The 24,213-nt window shown below is 36.4% G+C and overlaps 1 protein-coding gene across 1 annotated transcript in view; it reads right to left on the bottom strand.

The window, feature by feature from the left end:
• Positions 1-4,754: 4,754 nt before the first annotated feature.
• Positions 4,755-24,213, bottom strand: part of SLC13A1 (solute carrier family 13 member 1) — a gene marked incomplete at its 5' end in the record, with an annotated part of 60,381 nt that continues 40,922 nt past the window's right edge. Inside the window, 7 exons of the mRNA XM_082632978.1 lie at positions 4,755-5,251; positions 6,981-7,118; positions 8,627-8,788; positions 13,796-13,905; positions 15,992-16,098; positions 19,211-19,312; positions 19,719-19,817. Of these exons, the coding sequence (XP_082489104.1) occupies positions 5,114-5,251; positions 6,981-7,118; positions 8,627-8,788; positions 13,796-13,905; positions 15,992-16,098; positions 19,211-19,312; positions 19,719-19,817 (856 nt within the window). The 3' untranslated portion in view covers positions 4,755-5,113. The remainder of the gene's footprint in view (positions 5,252-6,980; positions 7,119-8,626; positions 8,789-13,795; positions 13,906-15,991; positions 16,099-19,210; positions 19,313-19,718; positions 19,818-24,213) is intronic.

The following is a 24,213-nucleotide window of genomic DNA, read 5'->3' on the forward strand; positions in this document are numbered from 1 at the left end:
GCATCTCCCTCCCACCCTCCCTATCCTTTTCATATCTTTCTGGTCACTTTTCAGGGTCTCTAGTTCCTCATTGTATTTGTTTTCTATTGTTGCCATAACAAACTACCACAATACTTATTATTATCTCAAAGCTCTGTAGATTAGCAGATTTGTCCAATACAAGTCTCACTGGACTAAAATCAAGGTGTCTGCAGGGTTGCATTCCTTATTGGAGGCTCTTGAGGACAATCTATTTCTAGGTTTATCATGTTGTTGGCTGAATTCAGTTCCATGCAGCTGTAGGACTGAGGCCTCTGTTTCCTTGCTGGGTTTCAACCAGGGTCATTCTCAGCTTCTAAAGGCTGCCTGCAATCTCTGGCTTGTGACCCTTTTCATCATCAAACCCAGCAACGCTGGGGGATCCAGTTCTCATGTTTCAAATCTCTCTGACTTACCATTCTGTCTGATCTCACCCACCTGACTCTTCTGCCTTTCTCTTCTGCCTTTTTTTTTTTTTTTCTTTTTTCTATATGCGGGCCTCTCACTGTTGTGGCCTCTCCCGTTGTGGAGCACAGGCTCCGGACTCGCAGGCTCAGCGGCCATGGCTCACGGGCCCAGCCACTCCGCGGCATGTGGGATCTTCCCGGACTGGGGCACAAACCCGTGTCCCCTGCATCAGCAGGCGGACTCTCAACCACTGCACCACCAAGGAAGCCCTCTCTTCTGCTTTTAAGAGCTCATATAATCACATTGGTTCCACCTGAATAATCCAGGATAATCTCCCTATTTTAAAGTCATCGGATTAATAATCTTAACTACATCTGCAAAATCCCTTCATAGTTATCTAGATTAGTGTTTGATTGAATAATTAGGAGACAGAAATCTTAGGAAGACATTTTTAGAATTCTGCCTGCCATACTTATTATGTATTTCCAAGACCCTCTTTTATATTTTCTAACATTATGAGTCTTCACTTTATATTCTTTATTTAATAATTAGAATATCTGTTGTCTTTGCACTTTGGATTTTATTTCTTCTGTTTATGTTGTCTCTTGCACAAAATGCTTTATGTCTTGGCAGAATTTACGGGTTTTGATTATAATCTTAGAAATTCTTTGAGCCCCAACTTGAAGAAAGTGTTCCTTTTTTTTTTGGCCGGGTAGTTGGGGATATTGTCAGACTAGGACTGTTTTAAAATTACGTTTCAGATTGAGGTCCCTACACACACTGATATTGAGACTTTAGGCCCCTAACCTGCATGGTTATGAATTTTCAAAGGAGATTTTACCCCTCTATCAAGTGCATAGGCCAAAACATGAAAATTCCCTTGATGTTTCCCTCCACAAGGTGGGGTTTTTTGTTTTTTTTTTCCCATTTTCACTGAGTATAGCCCTTGGAGATCCTAACTCTATGTAATTTTCCATTCAACCCCTAACTTGCTTGGGTCCTAGCTTGGTCTCCCATACCTCGTACCCTGTGTACTTATTAAAAGAAAATGTTAATATCTCTAGGGACTAGCAGTTTCTATCTTCAGTCCTTGCTTAAGTCTCTGGACATTTGCTGGTCCTTCTATATATTTCTCTTCTTAAGGACTTCTATTTTTTTTTTTTTTTTGCCTACATGGTAATGTATGTTATACAATATTTATCATTATTTGGCCTTAAGAAGATCTCCCCCACCTCTAGCCTCCAATGGCTATACCACCATACTGTCATTAAGAAAAGCCCTTTTATTTCTTTTTTCAAACCCCACATCTTTTTGTTCCTAAACAAATGAAGGTCCTCATGTTTGGAAAACCTTTTAATTTTTACTTTATTTATGTGCTGTTTTTACTATTTATTCCTGAACTAATCTGATCTTACTCTGCACTGGGGACATTTCCCAGTGCATTCCCAAAACTTACCTAGTAAATTGTTATTTTGACTAAAACACTTCGTTTGGGAATAACATGGCTGATGCTGCCCTGGGGTAACAATTTAAACTATTTTTATTTTTATATTACATTACAGTAATAAAACTGAATGTTTGTTTGGGTTTACTCTTTCATTGCTAGTACAATCCTCTCCCTTCTGAAAATAAAAGTATTTAATTGGGAAAAATCCACACACAAGTAAAGATAATAATCATTCAATAACTAAACCAAGAAAACTTTGGAACAAAAGTGTCATCACAAAGATTCTTATCAAATATTTAGCCATGGCAAAGATATAATAAAATATCTAATAATAAACTTTGACATATAGTAATATGTAGTACACATGTCCAGACACAATTAATGTGTCACAATATTGTTTTATCAAATTTTGCTAATAAATTTAGTTAGTAATACTGGCTAAAAGTGTACCTTCCCACCTCCCAGGCTGAAAAAGGAGAGAACAAAGCCTTGGAGACCAGGTAGGGTAAAAACAGTGCACACATTTGAAAGGAAGGAAATCTGAACTCTAGAGGTGCTGACATATACAGTGGCAGTTGTGGTGAGTGAAGGATACACATATGCTGCGGAGCCCTCTAAGCACTTGCGAGGAACAGACAGTAAATAGGCACTTAGTGAAATTGCTCCGATTATCTAGACAAGATCCAACCCTAAGCAAGATACAGGGATTTAAAGTGATGAAGACTTCTAGTTAACTTCTAAGTAAGGCTCAATATAAGAACAAAAACACTGTCTACCCTATAGTGGGAAGACAAAGATTTGTCTGATCATCTGTTTAGGCTATCTTTTGGAAACTTTCAAAGACAGTATGCACCTCTCAAACTAAAAGAGCTTGAGAACTTTGATGTAAATGGGACAAATGTGAAATGGATGAGTTAAGTCATTTTTGATATATCAACTAAACATAAAGATGTAACAAGAGAACCATATGGCTCACTTAAACAAATTTTAACAAAGTATCATTTTTCCTGCCCTCAGCTGGCAGCTGTTGGAAGTAATTCTGTTAAAATGATTCAAGCTGAAATGTTTATATTATTTTCTTGAGAGCAAAACTTACTATAATTTGAAATTTTTTTCATTTTTTCATAATGAAAATATATTCATCATTTAATGTAATTCAGCACTGATAAATTGAATGACTAGAAAACAGCAGAAATGTAATAAATACTATGGATCATAAATAAATGTGTAACATATGATAGGGAAGGGAACAAGTGAATAGGGTGAACATAGATGATATACACAAAGCAGCAATATTATATTGTCAGGCTTAAATAGACACATTTTTTATTGAAAAAGTGGTTAATTTTGCACTGAGTAATTAATAAACAGACAAATAATAAACATGGGCTATCTATTATATATAATTTTTTAAAGAAAAGTATAACTTTTAAAAACCCTCTTTACCACATTTAATTTTCAAGAATAACTTTATAAATAATGCCATTTGCACAAAAAAACCAAACCAGGTCTGATGAGCTCTATGAAAATTAAAGCTATTAAAGGTGTTTTTTAACCTTGTCTTCCATTTTATTTTTAGCATGAGAATTGCTCTGTTTTAACTTCTCCATATTTTCCTAACTGTACACATTTTTTTGTCTTTGTCAATTTTTTCCCTTTAGTCTAATTTTGGAATGCCAGTAGACCTTACAGTTTAACATCCTGAATGCTAAGAGACTATTTTCTTCCTACTTTTGTTTGCATGTTCAGTTCTTTTTTTTTTTTTTTTTTGGTTTGCACATAAATAATTTATTTTCTTCTTTTGCAAATATATCAACAGTTTCCATTTTTTATTCTTTATTTTCCCTCTGGTATTCCATTTCAATGTTGATGCAGTGGAGTTACATGACTTTTTTCTGTATCTGCATACACAGTGATAATTCATTTAAATTTCGGAATTTCTTGTTTTTATATATGACATTATGTAGTTCTGAAATAAAATAAACATTTAAGCAAAACTGTTATAAAAATCCACAAATGTGTTAATAATTTTATACTGTTTAGCTTTCTTTCCTAACTATACCGTGCTAATAGTGCAAGTCATAGCAAACCTTATCCATAGCTCTACAAAGTGCATTTCTCAGTGCACCGAGATCATAAAAGTATGACTTAATTATATTATCAATACTTTAACCATAGGGTCAAATAGAAATTAATCCTTATCTATTTTCTGTTGTTTAGTGGATTCAGCTATAATTTTGCAACTACTACTTAACTTTCAATTTTTAATTTTTTTTTTTTTTTTGCGGTATGCGGGCCTCTCACTGTTGTGGCCTCTCCCATGCGGAGCACAGGCTCAGCGCCATGGCTCACGGGCCCAGCCACTCCACGGCATGTGGGATCTTCCTGGACCGGGGCATGAACCCGTGTCCCCTGCATTGGCAGGCGGACTCTCAACCACTGAGCCACCAGGGAAGCCTTTAACTTTCAATTTTTATACTATATGGATATTTCAAGAGTAATCTGATTGGAATATTTTTTTTTTCTTTTTTTTTTTTTTTTTTTGCTGTATGCGGGCCTCTCACTGTTGTGGCCCCTCCCGTTGCGGAGCACAGGCTCCGGACACGCAGGCCCAGCGGCCATGGCTCACGGGCCCAGCCGCTCCGCGGCATATGGGATCCTCCCAGACCGGGGCACGAACCCGTATCCCCTGCATCGGCAGGCGGACTCCCAACCACTGCGCCACCAGGGAGGCCCTGGAATATTTTTTAAATGAGGGAATGTATATTTAATTTAGATTAAACGTTTCTTTTGCACCACCAGATGACCCAGCTTTGATTTTTCAGAAAATTCCCTTGGACAACACTACAGAAATTATTTATACAAATAGCTAATTAACTTGTATATTTTATTTTCTACCTTCATGGAAAGTTTCTGAAATAACAAATTGACATTTGAAATGTTACACTGAACCCAAAGTGTAAGATGAAGCAAATGACCTAATCTCTTGAAGGTCAAGTTATAAATTATTCTTATGATGAAGCAGGATGCATATGGTCCGTGAGCAAAAATCTCAACTGAAGGCTTCTTCATGAAGGCACATAGATGGTCTTGGTTGCATCTCAAAGCAGGTTTGGGGTGTTTTACAGCAGCTACACCAGGACTAATTTAAGTGTCATCAGTTTTCTAGAGCCAAATTTTGTAGTGAATTCTTAGTGGTTCCCAAAACCCACCACAGGATAGTCACAGCATTCATGCTTGTCATGGCATGGTCTCATTACTAACTGCAGGAGCCCAGGAAGGGTAAGTGTGGAGGTCAAACATGGGTACAATCCAGGTAAACATGCCAAGCATCACCACAGCAACACCCACAATATTAACGCCAAGTCCAGCTTTAACCTTGAATACGAAAGAGCATGAATGTCAGTCTCAAAAACAAACAAACAAAAAAACCCCAAAACAACCTATGGGAGAATTGGAATACTGTTGAAGAAGGCATATGTCAGATTTACATGCATCCTAAATGATTAGTATCAATGATTGGTTTCATAAGACAAGGGGTCCTTCCATTCATGTCAAAAAAGAATCTATTCCCAACTAAATGCCATTTAGGTTGAGAGTCTCAGAGAGGTTCCTTTTAGGAATATACTGAAGTCATTCTGATTAAAGAAAAATCCCTTTAAAAATCTGCCATTTCACGTCAAATCAGGATTTGAGTTTTGCGGTTGCGTATTTCAGTGAAAATAAGGTTCAGGTCACTATATGAAAACTGAATCCTTCATATTCACTCCATATTATTTTTAGTTTAGCCTTCAGGATTCTCTTATTGAGATTTAATACCTCTTCTATTCATCATTCTTAGAGTTCCCATTTTTCTAGGTCTGACGTCATTATTCTGGTGGCACTAAACAATCTCAAATTGCTTTCTAGCTATTAAGACAGAGGTTGGCAAACTACTGCCCATAAACTGTTTTTGTAAATAAAGTTTTGCGGGACCACAATCCTGCCCATTTGTTTACATGTTGTTGTTGGCTGCTTTCATGATTCAGTAGTTGTGACAGAGACCATATAGCCCACAGAGTCTCAAATATTGACTCTCTGGCTCTTTACAGAGAAAGCTTGCTTATCTCTGCACTCTCTGTGTTAAAACATGGAGCCCCAAGGCAAAAGAAACATTATAGAGGCCTCCTGTTCTGTCCATCCAAGCCTCTCATTTATTTTAGAAACCTGTTTTTTTTTTAACATTCACATACCTAGCACACTGTTTATATTGTATATTATGCTCATTTTCTTTACCCAAAGGAGATTATACGACTTCTGCATAGAGGCATTTCCAGAATTCTTACATTACAGGGGTTTAGGGACAGCAGTCTGTCTGGAAGAAAAGAACCTGGGGCTTAACTTGGAACTGCATTTGCACAGCAAACTCACTGAATTGCCTTTAGTTATAGTCTTGCTTGGTTTGTTTCGGAAGCTGGTGATCAAGATTGAGAGAAGAGCAGGATATTCTCAAGCTAGTCCTTCTCTGCCACTACTTTTGTAATTGGCAAAATGTGCACGTTTTGTCACTTAAATTTTCTCTTATTGCTTGCTTGTGCTAATTTCATTTCATTTCATTTCGTTTTATTTCAGGTGCCACTATTAGAATCAGAACAAGAAAGATGACTTTTCATCAGTCAAGCACTGAGCCCAACATCTTATTCAGAGCAAATGTCGGTTTTGTAAATATTCATGATAGTAAACCACAGTGCTTGATTGCTGAATTTCATTAACCTTTTTGCCTAGGTCAAGTTGGGTCCTGATCTTGACATGTAAGCTTAAGCCTTTGTGTTGAGCATATTCTTTGCTCTCTTCCTCTGCCAGCATATTACTCATGCATTCAATATCTCTGTATTTGTGACTGTAAATATTAATGGCATGTTTGCTTCTGGTTGTCACTCTTAAAAACAGTTCTATGGCCAGTATCACTCTTAAAAACAATTCTATGGCCAGTCATGCGCTCACCTTCAGAAGCAGTACTCAGGCTATGCATTTCCTAGCAGTTGACTAGCGTATAGAAGGATAGACAACCCAAGATATCACAAAATAATGTCTATTGGTCTTGATAGCATTCTTTCAGCTCACTCACCATGTCAGTAACTTTTAGATGGCCATATGAAAAGACAATAGCATTGGGTGGATTTGCTACTGGTAGGAGGAATGCAAATGAAGTACACAGAGTAGAAGGTAACAAAATATAAAGAGGGTTGACTTGAATGGCTTCAGCCTGTTGGAAAAGATAAAAAGGAGTCTAAGTAAAATTTTGAGATAGGCATCAAAATGAGCAAAATTATTATAATAAACTTTCCCAGAAGCAGATTGAAATATAAAGACATAAAATTATGTATACATAAATGCAGTTATAACTAGAAGAATACTTTTTAGAAAATGTATCTTCCTCTTATCATTGTTTATATGGTGATTGGCGTCCATTTAAGCATTATAGCTCAGTTCATTTAGAAAATAAAGTATCATTTATTCCAGAAACAAAATTAAAACAGCAGCTGTTTATTACTGATCTAGTGCTAAGTACTGTGCTAAGTGTATATATATATATATATATATATATATATGTATGTATGTTATATATATAAGATATATGTAAAATTTAACATATATATAATGTATAACATAATAATGCGTATATTTATATACATAATTTAAATTTCACTACGACCTTAAAAGATCATAACTGTAGTCCCAAATAGCAGATGAAGAAACTGAGGTCCATAAACGTTAAAGTAACTGATCCAAACACATAGGTGGCAAGCAGTAGAGCTTACATAGTTCTCAGGTCCCTCTGGCTCCAAAGCTTCTCATCATTCCATTAACTTTACTACCTCTGTGACATATGTAATTTAAAATTTTCTTAGGGATCATCACAGAAGAGTTACTACTATTCTTAATTTATCACATGATTTTTTAACTGCTCCATGTTGAGAAATAAAAAACAGAAAAAACCCAAAATTGTATTTTACCAACATAACCTGCCTACATTTCTTTTCTAATTTGAAGCAGCTCAAGAATGCCAACATCTGCCCCTTGAGCTGGTAGCAGAACAGTTCCAGAAGGGCAATCCTTCTTCATCCAAAGTGCTCTCCTTTCACCAAACTCATCTGTCCCAATAAGAAAAACATTTTATTTGAAGCTGTTTCTTGTAATTGCCAGCTAGTGATGGAGAGGAAGAGAGACAGTCTTTCCCTCTCTCTCCTTGCAAATCTGCTTCTTACTTATCTTTTTAAATTCTTCCCTGGGCCGTAGAGAACTGCATCTGAGACATTTAAGCTTGAAGCCTGAAGTGTAAACATAGCTTTTTATTCCCTTGCAAATCACTTATATGAAGCACTTCTCAAAAATTCAAGACATCTTCTGGAGGGAGAGGTATCAGTGTTAGAGATCTAATTACTAAAGTTGCCAGGAAGCACTGAATCCCAAAGTCTTCTAGAGCTGGAAAGGATCTGGGCTGACCCTCCCGTTTATCTGCAAATTAAAAATATGGGCAGAAAGAAGGTAGAGGGTTCACTTAAGATCATGCTGCTTGAACATGGAAGAAAAGAGTTCTCCTGAGTTGAGGTCTCCTAAGAAAGCATGAATGCAAATATGGACAACTCTATAAGTTACCCACAGGGGGACCATTTCAGGACCCAAATGATTCCACACTGCAATATGAGAACGCACAAAGTAGAACACTGTTCTTTCAATGAATAGTGTAAATAGGATAAATGAGATACTCACCAATGGAGATAGTATTGGAAGAAGGAGGGTAATGGTAGCTGGATTGCTGGCTACCTCTGTTAGAGATGTGACAAGCAAAGAAGATATCAGAATTATTAGCCAAACTGGTAATGAACCTAGAGGAGATAATTTATTTCCTATCCATTCAGATAGTCCTGACTCCTAAAAAAACAAATTTGTGATATTTAGTATTCATTAATAAGTCATTTAATCAGACATTTAAATATATTAAAAAGCATTATTTGATCTAAGAACTCAATTTCTAAAGTATAATTTTAATCTTTCATGTTTTTCTGTGGTTTGTTAGATCTAGGTGGGTTTGACATGGAAAAGTTCTCAATTATTCTCATTTTAATATACCAAACTTTAGGAAGTTTGAGTTGTCTTCCCACATCTTTTCAATTAAATTTTAATTATATCTATTTAATATATGTGGGTATAACAAGCCATGTAGTACTATAGGGCTTTAAGAAAAGAGCAGCCTTTCTGGTCTACCACTGTCCACATTTGTGTTCCCCAGAGGCAACAACTTTCATCCATATTAGCTATTTATAACCATGTTTATGTGTTGATAGCTATTTTACAAAATTCTACTTTTTCATATTTCTAAATTTTCAAATGTAGACATTATTTACTGATTTCCTAATATGTGCATAAGAATTCAGCTAACACCTTCCACCATACATAGAATTCAGCTTTCTAACACCTTCCACCATACATATATTTCCTGTCCCCACCCTCCATTCCCTTACACTCATATGTCAACATTTTTAATTAAATCAATATTTAAAGTTTGTCATTATGATTATATGGATATCGTTCACAACTGAGCCACTTAGTGTACTGTGATTGCTTTCACTTTTTTGTTTTACTTTTTGTTTGTTTGTTTTTCCAGGAAATAATTTCCCTATTCTTTTGTTTGCTTAGTTTTCTAACTATCTATCACTACTTCTCCAGTACGCTCTCCAGTAAAAATGGAAAACTCCTCACAGGTAGATAAAAATTTCAGGTAATTGTCCTTTTTCATTTTCCCTAATGGAGGTGTCAATTTTGTAGTATTCCCTTCTCCTGCTCCATGGGGACTAGTTGCTCTTTAGATCTACTTTACTGTTATAAAGAGACTTCTCTTCACTAGCATACTATGGATTCCCTTCACCTCTCTCTGATGTGGGAATCCTTTCTTGTTAACTTCTTTGTGTTGGTGGGCCACAGGACCACATCTTCTGTAGCTTCCTGTTGATTGGTGCATGGGAAGTAAATTTTTTTAGTCTCTGCATGTCTGAAAACCTCTTTCTTTTCTTTTCACATTGCTTTGATATTTAGCTTTTGTAGAATTCTAGACCTGAAAAAATTACCACTCCAAATAATTATTGCTCCACTTCCTGTGGCTTCCAGTTGGGTTCTTTAGAAGCCGGATAATGTTCTGATCTTGGATTCATTGTACATAATACAGAAAAATTTGCCACAGTCAAATTAATAGTCAGATGGAAGGGGAAATCCTCCATTTGTGAGATTTCAGTGAGCTGCTGCATGTGTGAATCTGTATGCTCATGACAAAGTAGGATGGGCATCAGAAATGCTCTAATTACAAGCAGTATACCCTCAGAAGTTGACAAAAACATCGCCAGATGTGATAGCCAGATATTATGTATATTATTTGCAGTTCTGACTTACTTTTTTGTTTGTTTTGGGTTTTTATTTTTTATTTTTATTATTATTAATTTTTTGGCCACACTGCGAGGCATGTGGGATCTTAGTTCCCTGACCAGGGATGGAACCCATGCCCCCTGCAGTGGAAGCTCAGAGTCCCAAACACTGGACCACCAGGGAATTCCCTGGGTTTTGTTTTTTAGATGGAAAAAGACTATTTACCATTTAAATCACATTGGCACAAATTCATCTTTAAATATATTTTAAGAATGGATTTTATCTACATCTGATTAGATACAGCTGGAAAAGATTACACCACATATTGTCCCTCGTCTCTGGAAGCCACTGGGATCATATCAAAATCCTACATGAGGTGGTTTGGTACTGGGTTCTCAGTAGCTCTGTCCAGAATCTCTAAGTCCTTGGTTCCGTGAAATTTCTTGTGTTATTTTTTGGAAGTGGCCTTCTATTTCTATTTTCTTTCTTCTTTTTTTCCCCTTCTCTTTCTGAAGCTATTATTGATAGCTGTTGGATTGATACTCTGATTTTCTTATCGTTTTTTAATAATATTATTTTCTCTTCATCTTTTTGTTCTATTTTCTGGGATAAGTTCAAACTTCAATTTCTAACCCTGCTACTGAATTTAAAAATTCCTGTTGTTCTATTTCTTATTTTCAGTGGCTCTTTCTTATTTTCTGTCTAGTCCGTTAAAAAAAAAATTACATTCTGGTTGTGGGTGGTGGTGGTGGGATGAATAGGGAGATTGGGATTAACATATATACACCAATATGCATAAAATAGATAACTAATAAGAACCCTCTGTATAAAAAAATTAAATTAAATTTTAAAAATAGTTTCCAATGCATCCCCTGTGGAAATAAAATAGCCTATGTTCACAGAATTTTTCCAAAAAAAAAAATTACGTTCTGTTTTACTTTTGTGACTTCAATGTTTCTGATATCTCTTTGAAGCATCAATGAAAAAATTTGAAAGTTTTCTTTTACTTTGTACATTTTCCTTGTCTTTTTGGTATTCTTTCTCTTTTTGCTTATTTTTTGTTACTGGTTGTTGTATCAGAGGCTTTCCCAACTGTCTGTTGATCCTGGACTACCTATTTATGTTTAAAAGGGAGGCGATAAAATCACGATTGGAAGCTCTTTGTGTCTAAGTGAAGATTGTTGAGAGGAAGACGTTACTATAGGTGACTGAACTGTAAGCCAGTGTCTCAATGATTCGATTTTTTTACAGAGTAAATCTAAATTTTCTACCAGGGAGGAGAGAGGGCAGTTGTCTCTCTGTTCAGGGCTGGAGGGAGTGTCTGGAGGCTCATACCTCCTTACACACTTTTTAAACAATCTTCCATTTTTAGTGCTGGTTTTTCCTCTAGCTTTCAGTTAATCTGCTGCTTCCAATTCCTAAACCCTTCCAGAATCTTATGGATGCATGTTTGTTTCTTTTTGGCTCTTTTTTTTTTTTTTTTTTTGCAGGCCGTAGATTGAATCTTTTTCTACTTCTTTACTCTACAAAGTCATTGATCCCTCATATATCTTCTTCTATCTTATAAATTTTATCAGTATCTCTTGTATGTTATTTTTCCTGCCATTTATTCTTTACCTTTAGAGATTGATACTTTTTTGTTGTGCTATTTCCATTTTAGTGGAGACCTGAGTCAAAGTGTTAAGTCCTCCATATTTAACTTAATAGAAAAATTTTGAGGAATGTGTGAAAATGGGAGAGGAGGAGTTGTTCACTGATAAGATTTTGAAGGTGACTATCAGTTCGTGAGAGTTCAGTCATGTTGAACCAAAATCAAGGGGCATTTAAGAGAGAGGAAATAGCAATGAGGTGAATGCTTTAGGAGCTGCAATCTCACAGTTCCCGACTAGAAAGGTTATCTAGTTCGAGGCATTTGCCAAACTAATTACAGTTTGGAACAAAATTTTAAAAAAGTAACTGTCTCCAAATCTTTGTAAAACCAGTTTCTAGTGGAATAGTTGTCCACAGCTATATTTTTGAATCTCATGGCTTCAAGCTGACCACTCAGAAATAGGGTGATTTGGGGTATCCCACAGAAACCTGATTCTTTGTACTAGGATTTTCACCGCAGAGTCCCTCCATGGTTTCCCTCATTCTTCCAGTGAGAGAGCCTAGTGCATCAGACTAAGTCCACACCTTTTCATTTCCTTCGATTTTGCTATTCTAGGGTCTGGCCAGTGCTTTTAAAACCACTTTGAGTGACAGATATTCTGGGAAGGAGAGATGAACAAATTCACGTCAATGCTAGAATTGCTGATTCTGATTTCCTCACAATTCAAATTAGCAGACATAGGAATAGAAGTTATTTATTCTGAGAAACCTGATCTCATTACTACTGAGCTAGTAGAAAAGTGTATTTGTCTTCTATTTCTGTCATTTATATTTGAACAGTCTATGAGGCAAGCCAAATCTAGACCAAAAATGACATTGTAAGGGGCACTCAGAACTGAGACAATTTCTGAGACTTTCACCTATTACTAAATTGCTGAAAACTCAGTATCCAAATAGCATACAGAAGAACTGACAATAAAGTCAGAAGTAAAAACCAGTCTTCCCTTAGCTTGTCAAGAATAGAACAGAACAGATAGTTATTTGTCTTGAAAAGTATAAAAATATAACTTTTCAGAAACTGAAGGGCTTGACATTATATCTCTCTCACCATCATTTTTACTTTGATGACTGAATGAGGAAATGGAATGTCCATGAATTTTGAGTGTTTCACAGAAGGCTACTAAGTCCTAAATAATTAGTTAAAGAGGAGAGGATTTTCATGGAATTTTTGGAGAAGATACTTTTCTTCTAGCAACCCTATAATGACCAGGGCAATTTCAAGGGACAAAGGCTTCCCCAGACTTCTACTTTATATCAACTGCGTAGATGACAGGCCAAAGAAATAGCCAACTTTATTTCTCATGGTGGTTTTGTTTCTTCCTACAATTAGACATAATACAATATTAAACATGGCTATGTGAAATTCTTTCTGGACTTCATTCAATAAGCGTGTATTAAATACCTTTAATGTATTTAATATGTAATAAATAATGTAATAAAGTACGATTGTTTCTCATTCTTCTTTGGCAACATTAGGGCCATGATATACTGCAGAGACATCTGAGAGCTACTTAAATTCATCATGAAATAAGGTGAAGGTATAAACAAAAAAAAATATGTACATATGATTTTTATATAAGATATTTTTCTTACTAAGCTGGTCTTCTAATATTATTTCATGGATTAAGAATTCTAATTTTCTTTTTTTCTTTTGATATGCTGGGACATCATAAACAATGATGTTTTCTGCTTATAAAAATTCTTGAACTCTGAACTTACCTCATCTGTGTGGTACAGTTACTGCATGGCTACTGAAATCTTCATCGTTACAATGAAAGGATGAAGTCAAGCATTCCAAAAGCTTGACTGTCTTTGCGTTCTTCTTTTGAACAGTCTAGTTAATTGCTAACTATCTTAGACACAGTGTATTACCTCACAGCCATCTGCCAAGGCAAACCCTCCACCAACAAGAATGGCTATATCCCAGGGCATGAATGACTGGAATTCTTTCCAAGTAATCAGTGGAGAGTAATCAAAAGCAACTGAAAAACAAAAGTCCTACAGTTACACATTGCTTAAAATATGACAATATGACATTGCTTATTATCCTAAATAGCCATCTCACAAGAAGTTTTTAATATTCTTGTATTGTTCTTAGACAGGAAACTTGATCTGGACTTTGGGTAATTTCCACCTGGCCTAGGTAGAACATTATACTATTAAAAAAAATCCATAACTTGTAAAAATCCTTTCTATTTTATTATAGAACAAATTTAGATAAATAACAGTCATATATAATACTATTCATTCATTCATTTATTCATTCATTCATTTATTCATTCATTCCACTAACATCTTTGCCTACTATGAGTCACAAGTGCATTGGGCTATACTGTCCTTTGCTATGTGAAATGTCTGTAATACACCATTGGTTCAACAGCATCAGTGGAACATTATGATTATTATTCACTCATATCTATTTGAATCTTTTATTGTTTTTTCAAATCATGAGGAGGGTCATGATAGATTCACCAGAATTTCTTCAAATAATTCGAAGTTCAGATTTTAGAATTTATGTATTATTCATGAGACCCTTAAAATGCTCATTAAGCAATAATCATAAGGATTTCTCTTGTTATTTGGGTCCTGATAGCTCCACTGATTTGCTTAGAAATAACATCATCCACGAACACATTATGCCCATGTAACATTTGTGTGTAACAGTCAAGCTTTTACATGGTGAGGTTTTAAGGTTACTAATAAGTCCCCTTCCTGTCTCCTTATCCCAAACCTAAACCAAACCTACCCTCACTGTTGATGGAAGTTTTGCTATTTCCTGCTCGAATTAAAGCCATATATCCTGTCAAAATGCAAACATCTCTGAATGTACCTCTCATCTAAAACTGAATATTTTATGTCTTATTTGGCATTTAAAAACCTAGTGTGAATGAGTTTATCAGGGAGAAGAGGAGCTGAAGAATGAGAAGGGAGAGGACGGTGGGTAGGGCAAGGCTCTTTCTGAGAAGGGGACTCAGATGCGGGAGGCAGAGGAGTTAAGCCAAGCAGAGCACTTGCCACTGCAAGGCCTTAGGGCTTTGACTGCAATGGTCAGAGTCCTCAGGGTCTCACAGGAATCATTGCTGTATATTACAACACCTCCTTATAACACATTTGAGATATTCTAGTCTCAAGTGAAGAACAAAAGGCATGTATTTCTACACTATACTGTTTACATATATCATGTCCTGGAAATGTGACCCATTAGTCATTTATCTATTCTGACTCAAGGAGGCAGGTGGGCCAACCCAACTGCATGACTCCCAGTTCCATCCCAGCAGATAAATAAAAAATAAAATAAAATAAAAATAAATAAAGGATGAATGAAAAACCAACAAAAACCTACAACTCTGCTAGGCCATTTCCAAACAATTTTAAACCATTTTCCCATATTGACAACATATGAATCTGACTACCCAAAATATGCTGTGCTAGTGTAAAGCACAGGCATGGATGGATCCTATGTTTAAGAAGTGTGTGTGTGTTGGGGACAGGATGGGTATACGCACATAAACACACACACTTTCTTGTCTATGTGTTATAAAGACAATGAATGCTCCCACTGAATGTGGCTTCTTTCAACTGTGACACTACGTTATGGCTAAGTGTGGGGTTGATTTGCATTTTCTCCAAGGCTACTTATGAGGCTGTAAATACTCTTTCCCTTGAAACTCCTCACCTTCTTAGATCCTCAGTATTTATTACCAAGGACTCATCTTGAAGTATGACTTCCAAGTTCTTTTTCCTATGTTTGCTAATAGTAAGATTAATTCCGATTATGACCAGGGAAGTGGGTACATGGCAGACCAAATAGTATCACCCATAGCAGAATCCTAAATAACCATGGTGCATAAGGAAATCTACTTCTAGCTTCTGCAAAGTAAGATAATCCTTCGTATAAGGAGAGGATGTGTGCTGTCTGAATAGGGGTTGCAGTGTATAAACAGGAGATGTAAGCCAGGGGCTGTGTCCATGTCCATTCCTTCTGTTGTACGTGTTAACTGAAACCAAGGGAATTTTGTATTTTTGCTCTTCTGTCAAATTCATTCAGAATTATAAATAATACTCAACCAGTTTCTCCTGTAGGTATCGTTTTGGTCAATCTCTTAGCTGGGATAAGAAAGAACAGGAGTCCTACAAGTAAGGCAACAGTTGAATCTGTAGCAAAACCGGGGTACCTGAAAAAAAGACATGTGTGTGCATTAAAAAATGCCATCAAGAATTTGTATGAACTAAGCACCAACTGATTACACTGAGAGCATACAAGTAGAAGTGGTGGTATTGGTAATTTATTCTGGATAACCTGCTCTAAAATCTATAATTCCCAACTAAATATGTAACTTAGTGGGACTGAAAATCTCGGATCGCATTCCCATTGTTTTCATATATATCTCCTTATTTTCAAAACCATGTATACATATGTTGATATACTAGGCCAAGAGTTCACTTTTAGGTAAAGCTGACAGATCTGGTAAATAACTTCTTTGAATTATTTCTTTAATCTTATTGGCAAAGCATTGAGGTTGAAACAATAGGCCAAATCCTGTATAACTGATTTATAAAAGGCTACTATTGAATTGTGGCACAGCATGGATGTTTTGAGTGTCCTTTAAAACTCTTCTGTAAATTGTGAAAAGGAATTGATCTGTTTTTCTAAGATATAACATCTGCTTCTGTGTTTATAGGCCCTGGCCATATCATACAAATGAAATCACCCATTTAATGCTTTGCACCCTGTGAAACTCAATCAAGGATATTAATTATTAGAATGGCTTGAGGTATTCATAAATGATCACTGAACAAATTAAGAGTTATTCGGGAACAGATGGGGTCTTAGAATCACCAGGCCATTCCAGCAAGTAAAACAGGTTCCCAGAAGCCCCAACAGTTAAGAAGTACCTGGAGACCAGATATGAATGAAACAGGCATAAATAACTGGAAGTCAGTTTAAAAGTTAGCATATTAACTACTGAATCTTCGTAGTCTGAAAAGAAGTATGTACCCTAAAAATTATTTTGCTACCTTGTAACTCAGCAATGCATACACAGTATAGAGGCTCTTTATTCCTGTAATTTATTTGAACAATTTACATAATCAAGGAAATGCATTATTTTATTCAATCTGACAATTTTATAAAGCAGTCTGTTTTCCCCAAATACAGATTTTCTTTATTTCATTGTGGAGTAAAAAGCTGCCTTGGTGTAATTTATTCAACAAACTTAACCCATATTTATTATTTTATTGTTCCTTATTTCTCTTATTTCAGTTATAATTTTGGTTGAATTTTTGCCAAATTAGGTCAGGCGTCATGTAATCTGATTTTGCTTTATGTGAAAAGACATATTGAATTCCTTCCAGGTTCAAACAGATGGAATGAAAACATGAGGTGGTAGCTATAAACCTAGATTTATCATTCTATCTTTAGAAACTAAATGCCTAAAACCTCTACATTACAAATGTATTCTACAGAATATATACTTTAAATAAAATCAAGCCATAAATACAGAAATAACTGCTTTTTAAAAGACTTTTTAAACTACTATCATTTTATTTATTATTAGCTTATTTTATTTTGGTTTATTATAAACTAAGGTGGTCTCAGTATTACAAAATATTAAGCTTATGCAAATTTTATTTGCCTTGGCAATTTATACATCTAATTGCCAGTTAGATGTATATCTTCAAATCCCTTCCTCTTTCAAAGCTTTGTTTCTTATCTTATTGTTTTCTCTCAGAATTCTAGATATCATGAGCACCTCCCCAAAGCAAGTACGCCTTGTTTTCCTGCTACCAAAAAAAAAACATCTGAATTACATTTTCCTCCCATAAGGAGTAGAAATCTGATTATATTGAATTTCCTACTGGGATTTCTGCCTGGTTTTTATTACCCATTGTCTGATTTCATTTGGTTTTTACATACTGGTGTTTAGAGAAGACTCTCCCTAGAGACTCTCCCTATCTAGAATGATAGGAGTGGGATTTTTAAAAGGAGGAAGAATTATTTTTTCTGTTGGTCTAGGTCCTATTCCAAAACTATGAAGTTCGAATCAAACTATTAAATAATAGTTTGCTTTGAATAGCTTGCTTTGAATGATTGGATACTGCCTTTTGTTTTGACTTCTTGAGATGAAACGTTTTTGTCCTAATGGAAATAAAAAGTTTATAAAGCTGCAGCTGATCCTTTGAAACATGTACCACACTGCATTGCTGCACTTGTGTGCTCACTAGGAATTGGGACGCCGACTTGGCAGCTTTAAAAAAGTGTTGGCAATGCCTACATAAGCAGAAGGCTCTGATGCAAGAATTTCTTCATTCCATGTGGGCAGAATAGATCTGACTCAAATGTTTTTGGTTTCTACCCCCACTACATGGATTTTTGCTGGGGGATGTGAGACAGGAAGTTCAAATCAGAGATCTGCTGAATTTAGGATCCAGAGGACTTCAGTGAAAGACAGATTTGGGAATGTGAATCTCAAAACCAGAGTATTTATATTGACATGTAGGATGGTCCTTAATTTAGAAAATTATGCTACAATCTTCCCCCTCACTTCACATGACTCAGCAATGTCTGCTGGGATATTAGACACTGAGAGATAAAATTAACTCTGACCCAGCTTCTAACATCAGTTTGTAAACTCAGTCTTATTGCTTACTCAGGAATTCCTTATTTATAAAATAGGGGCAGGGATGGATGTATAGCGAACTAATACAAAAATGGACATCAATAGAGGAAAAGACAAAATATGAACCAAATAAATAACCCTCCGTAGAAATAAAAAAATTAAGCTAGCAAAAATCACAGAATATGAATTCATATCAGGTTACTAAGAAGCATTGAGTGGCATTGAGTTCACATAATAAACATTTATATTGCACTTCCTGTGGGGAGAAGCGCAGCACTATTCTAATTAGCGCCATTTTACAGATGGAGAAACTGAGAGGTAGTGACTTGCCCAAAGTAAGTGGAAGAGCCAGGAATGGAACCCAAGCAATGTGGCTCCAAGGCCTATACTCCTGACCATTTTAAAACATGGCTTTCCTGCAAATCATATTTCTAATTTTGTAAAGATGAAAATAGCCTTGTCTGAAGGAGACTTATCTTTAGTTACAGGGTAGTTTGGTTACCTTGTTTGCTGCCTTACCCTAGAATTCACTCCTTATCTTTTTTTTTTCCTGAAAAGATAAGAATTAAAAAAATCTTATACAGTTTTTCAGAGTTATAGGAACCACTTAGGAGAAAAGCTGAGTATAAAACAGGAAGGGCTGACAAACATAACATGTAATGCTTACTCTGAAAAAAGCACGGACCAACCAGACACAAACCCAGGATCTCGGGTGAACCATAGCAGGGCCATTACAATGAAGAGGACTAAGGTCACAATTTCTTGATACCTGTGGGAAAATTCCAATCCTTTCATTTATTTTTCTCAGTCAGGACATTTGTAGAAACTCCCTGAACTATTGTCAGAAGTAGTCTTAGCAGAACACTAAGCACTGTAAAAACCTGATGTATCAAGTATTTAAGAGAATCTGCAGTTAGAAAGGGGCTTTACTCCTCTGTGGGCCTTTCAGCTTCTTGTCCTTCCACCTGGTAAGTTTTAGTTAGACAAGGTATATATTTTATCATGTTGAGTTATATTCACAAAGGTTAGAACATTCAGGGCCCTTATCAAGTATAATAAATACACGAATTGTGCACGTATTTGCCTTTAAACAAATACTTGCAGTATAAGCAGCATCTCTCTGTGTGTTTGCTTGCTTGTGTGTGTGTGTGTGTGTGTGTGTGTATGTAACTTACCTTATTGGTCCAAGTTTTTGGTATTCTTGTTTAATAACCTCATTACAAGCTTTTTGTTTGGCTGTTGCGGTTTTGCCACACTGTGCCATCTCCTTAAAGCTGAAAAGAATAATTAAGCCTGTTAAGCAAAGAATTCTCCCTTTATAGAAGATACTTGTGTCAAAGCGTCAGAAAATACAAATCTCCCCGCTAATAACAAAAAGCTGTGCTTTTTGCCTAGACCCCTATCTCCTTCTTTGAATTTCTTCTCCCCTTTTTTCTGTTTTTCCCTGGTTTGCTTAATTTCCAATGCTTGACTTTCATTCCATATCTTCCATGACATCATCCACTGATCTCTTCCAAGTCCTTTTGCACCACTGGAATTTTGCCATGTACCACTCATCTCTAATTTAATACTTCATTATATACCTGATTATTATATATTTTAATATATTTCTTAAGTATCTTTATTGTTAATTTTCACACATGTATAAGTTTTATCTCACTAGTGGGGAAACAAATTATTAGCAGGCAGGGGCAGTATCATGGATTTTTTTTTGGCCCAGTATCTCTATACACTGACATACACGGTAAATACTTGATTCATTCACTCAGTACCTCTGTCAAATTTATGAGACAGTTGGTTGCTAGATCCATCAATTTTCACAAAATATGCTAAACTCCAGTTATACACTAGGGCACAGAAGTCACATACACCGAAGATGAACAGAGTTCAAACTAGGTCTATTCTCAGAACTAAAACCAATTCTATTAGTTTTTTTTGTTTCTTTACTCCTTATGTCCTAATAGCATCAACCAGCTAATTTTCCAATTTACTTCTAATAGTAACTGTCAGTCTCTATTTCTTTTAGTTGCTTGTTTTAGTGACCCCTTTCTCCTGTGACTAATTTTCCTATCCTGAAGTCCAGGGTCTTCAAAACCTTGAACAGTTTTTTGTGAAGTGCTGCTCTAAACCTTGATTTAAAAAAAAAAAATCCCTCCAGAGGAAGAAACAAATGGGAAAATGGCCAGATTCTTATGGATTATCTCTTGGAATGTATATGAGTAGCTCAGTTAGATTATATGTTGGTATAGAAAGGACTTCCGGGTATATATCTAAAGACATTGACATCTAGTTCTTGAAGAGATATCTGCATTCAGATATCCATTGCAGCATTATTCACAACAGCCAAAATATGGAAACAACTCAAATGTCCATGGATGGACAAACGGATAAAGAAAAAGTGGTGGTATATACATACAATGGAATATTATTTACTGATAAAAAGGAATAAAGCACTGATACATGCTACAATATGGATGGACCTGGAAGACATGATGCTGAATGAAATAAGTCAGACACACAAAAACAAATACTGCATGATCTCACTTATATGTGGAATCTAAAACAGTTAAACACATAGAAGTAGAGAGTAAAATGGTGATTGCCAGGGGCTGGGGTAAGGGGAAAAGGGCGAGGTGTTGGCCAAAGGGTACAAAGTTTCAGTTATGCAAAATAAGTAAGTTCTGGAGATCTCTGTACAAAATAAAGCCTATGAAGAACAATGCTGATATTATATACTTAAAAATTTGCTAAGAGGGTAGATCTTATATGAAGGGCTTTTACTACAAAAGGAAAAATGAAAAAAAAACCAAAAACGCAAAGGAGGTGGGAGGAAACTTTTGGAAGTGATGGATAAGTTTATGGCATTGATATTGACTATGGTTTCATGGGTGTATGTTTATCTCCAAACACAGTAAGTTTTGTGTACATTTAATATCTACAGCTCTTTGTATGTCAATCATACCTCAATAAAGCAGTTTTTTAAAAAAAGAAATCAGGGACATTTTCTTCTGTAAAATTGCTGGCGTAAACATTGATATTTTGGGGAGGGCAGCTATCACACGAAGACACATTTCATTTATTTATTTTTCTGTAACTCTGCTACTTGTTTGGACTGTTACTCCCTGTGAAAGATCAGAGTTTCCTCAATTCGTAAGTCATCCATCCTACATATTCATAATCACCCTCATGCACACACAACCCCCAGGGAACATGATTGGTTGTTGTGTTTAAGATCAATGAGGTAATACTTAATTTTTATAGCCTCAATTCAATTATGACTAGTGCCAGTCTTGAAGTTTTTCCCTTTGTCACAATATAAATCCTACCATTAAAAAAGAAACTGATCCATGGACCGCCTTGAGAACCATCTGTAGAATTAAAAAGTAGAGTTAAAGAAAAAGATGAGTCTCCTTAGAAACTGTTTTCTACCCAGTAGACTGCATATGTATTTTGTCACTTTGGTTGGGGATAATCAATAGTTAAGTCAAAAGCCATACTGGCTTTGCTACAAATGAAGGTTAATGCCTTCACAAAGGAACTGATGAAGCATATGACAATGCATCAACCTCTCCTTTTAAATAACTTATGTGGCACTGATAGATGAGCTTCACTTCCCGAGTAGGTTGGGGTCATTTATGATGGGTGCGTTAACTGTGTTAACAGCCAACACGCTAATCAGAATGTATGGTGGCCTGCCAGGGGAGGGGCTGATAATTTCTGTTTGTCAATCTAAAACTTCTGGAGGTGAACACCCTGGCAGACTGAAAAGGACACTGAAGAATTAGCTGGAGCTTGAAACTGTGCCATGTCTAACCAACAGTGGACCACAAGGGGACGGTTTCAACATGCTACTGATCATGATTTATGGACTTGGCCTAATATATGCACTTCACAGGATGTTTTTCCTCATAGAGAAACACATTTCAGTACATCTGCCCTTTATCTTCTTGATTTCTCCTTTTTAAGTGGTGGGCGACTTCAGAATAATGACAGGGGTTGCATACATATTTTATAAAGTCATTATATGCAGCAAAAAAAGAACGAAACAGCTGTGGGTCTGAGACCGGATGCTTTCTCTGTTGGTTTGGGATTCCTGTCCCCTGCATTCTGCTTTGCTACCTGTATGACTGAATCGACCCCCAAAGGCTTGGATTTACAGGAAAGGGCATTTAGTATGCAGCTAGCCTCTCCCCACTAAAGCCCACCTGCTGAAGGCGGTGACATTCCACACATTTGCTTCAGCAGGAGGACGACCTCACACTGCTCCCACAATCTGGACAAATAGATTTTTCAAAAAATCATCAGTACCATCTCCCCACTACTAACAAAATTGTGGCAGTTCTGGAGAAAAACCAGGAAGAGGAACGGAAAGAGAAGAATATCAGTGCTTACATGACTAAGCTTGGAAAATTTGGGCACAGGCATGGAATACGACCTGATTGCAGTATTTTGCTGTTCAAAGGAAGTACAAAAAGCTGACGTCAGTCTCCCCTGCTTGGTGGATAACACGTTTTTTCATTCATAGGTCCTTGAAATTATTTAAATAAAACCCTATGAAAATGAAGTTGAATTTTTTTGGTTTTTTTTTTTTTTTTAGGAAAAAGAATACTCAAGGTTTGATATACAGCCCTTTCCCCTTTCTTTTGGAGTATTGTTATATATGTTGAATCTATGAGGCAGCATTTTAGATTTTGCTGTGGAGCCCTGTATAATTTTAAATGTTGGCTGTCATTTAAGTCATGTAACTCATTGATACTTATGGACCACCAACTTCAGTCCCAGCCAAAGAAACACTTGCAAATTCTCCTTGAATGCATATATGGGACATTTTGCAGCTCTTAATTGATCAGTGTTTCCTACCTTGGCTTCTCTGTATTCAACTAGGGCCCATCCATGTTAGAATTACAGCATTGAAAGTGATCTTGCTGATCTTCCAGTTAAATTCTGTGGTATTTAGTTGAAGATACTGAGACTGAGAATGGATCAGGACTTGCAAAGATCACTCATCTGGCTCGTGAGCAGCCACAGCTTTGTCCCTGGTCTCCCAATTCCCAATCCAATATTCTTTCGTTTTTCAAGGGCAAATCAATGTTGGTACTAGGATGAAGCAGGAAGCCCTGCATATTACAGTTTAAAGTAACTCAATAACCTGAGGAAATCCCCACGTTAAACCAAGAGGAGGGACAAAACTTCTTTTTTTTTTTTTTTTTAAGAGTATCTGACCGTTGAAATTGGAACTCTTTTTTATTTTTATTTTTATTTATTTATGGCTGTGTTGGGTCTTCGTTTCTGTGCAAGGGCTTTCTCTAGTTGTGGCAAGCGAGGGCCACTCTTCATCGCGGTGCGCGGGCCTCTCAGCATCGCAGCCTCTCTTGTTGCGGTGCACAGGCTCCAAATGCGCAGGCTCAGTAATTGTGGCTCACGGGCCTAGTTGCTCCGCGGCATGTGGGATCTTCCCAGACCAGGGCTCGAACCCGTGTCCCCTGCATTAGCAGGCAGACTCTCAACCACTGCGCCACCAGGGAAGCCCGGGACAGACTTCTTAAAATAACACTTTAACAGGTTGGACTGGGTCCTCACCATAATGAGCTTCATATGCCCTTCTGGTCTATTAATGTCTTAATGTCTACAAACTCTCTTCCACAGTCAACACTGGTTAGGTGATATTCT

This window comes from Mesoplodon mirus, assembly GCF_964341445.2.
Source record: "Mesoplodon mirus genome assembly, chromosome: 9".
Lineage (NCBI taxonomy): Eukaryota > Metazoa > Chordata > Mammalia > Artiodactyla > Ziphiidae > Mesoplodon > Mesoplodon mirus.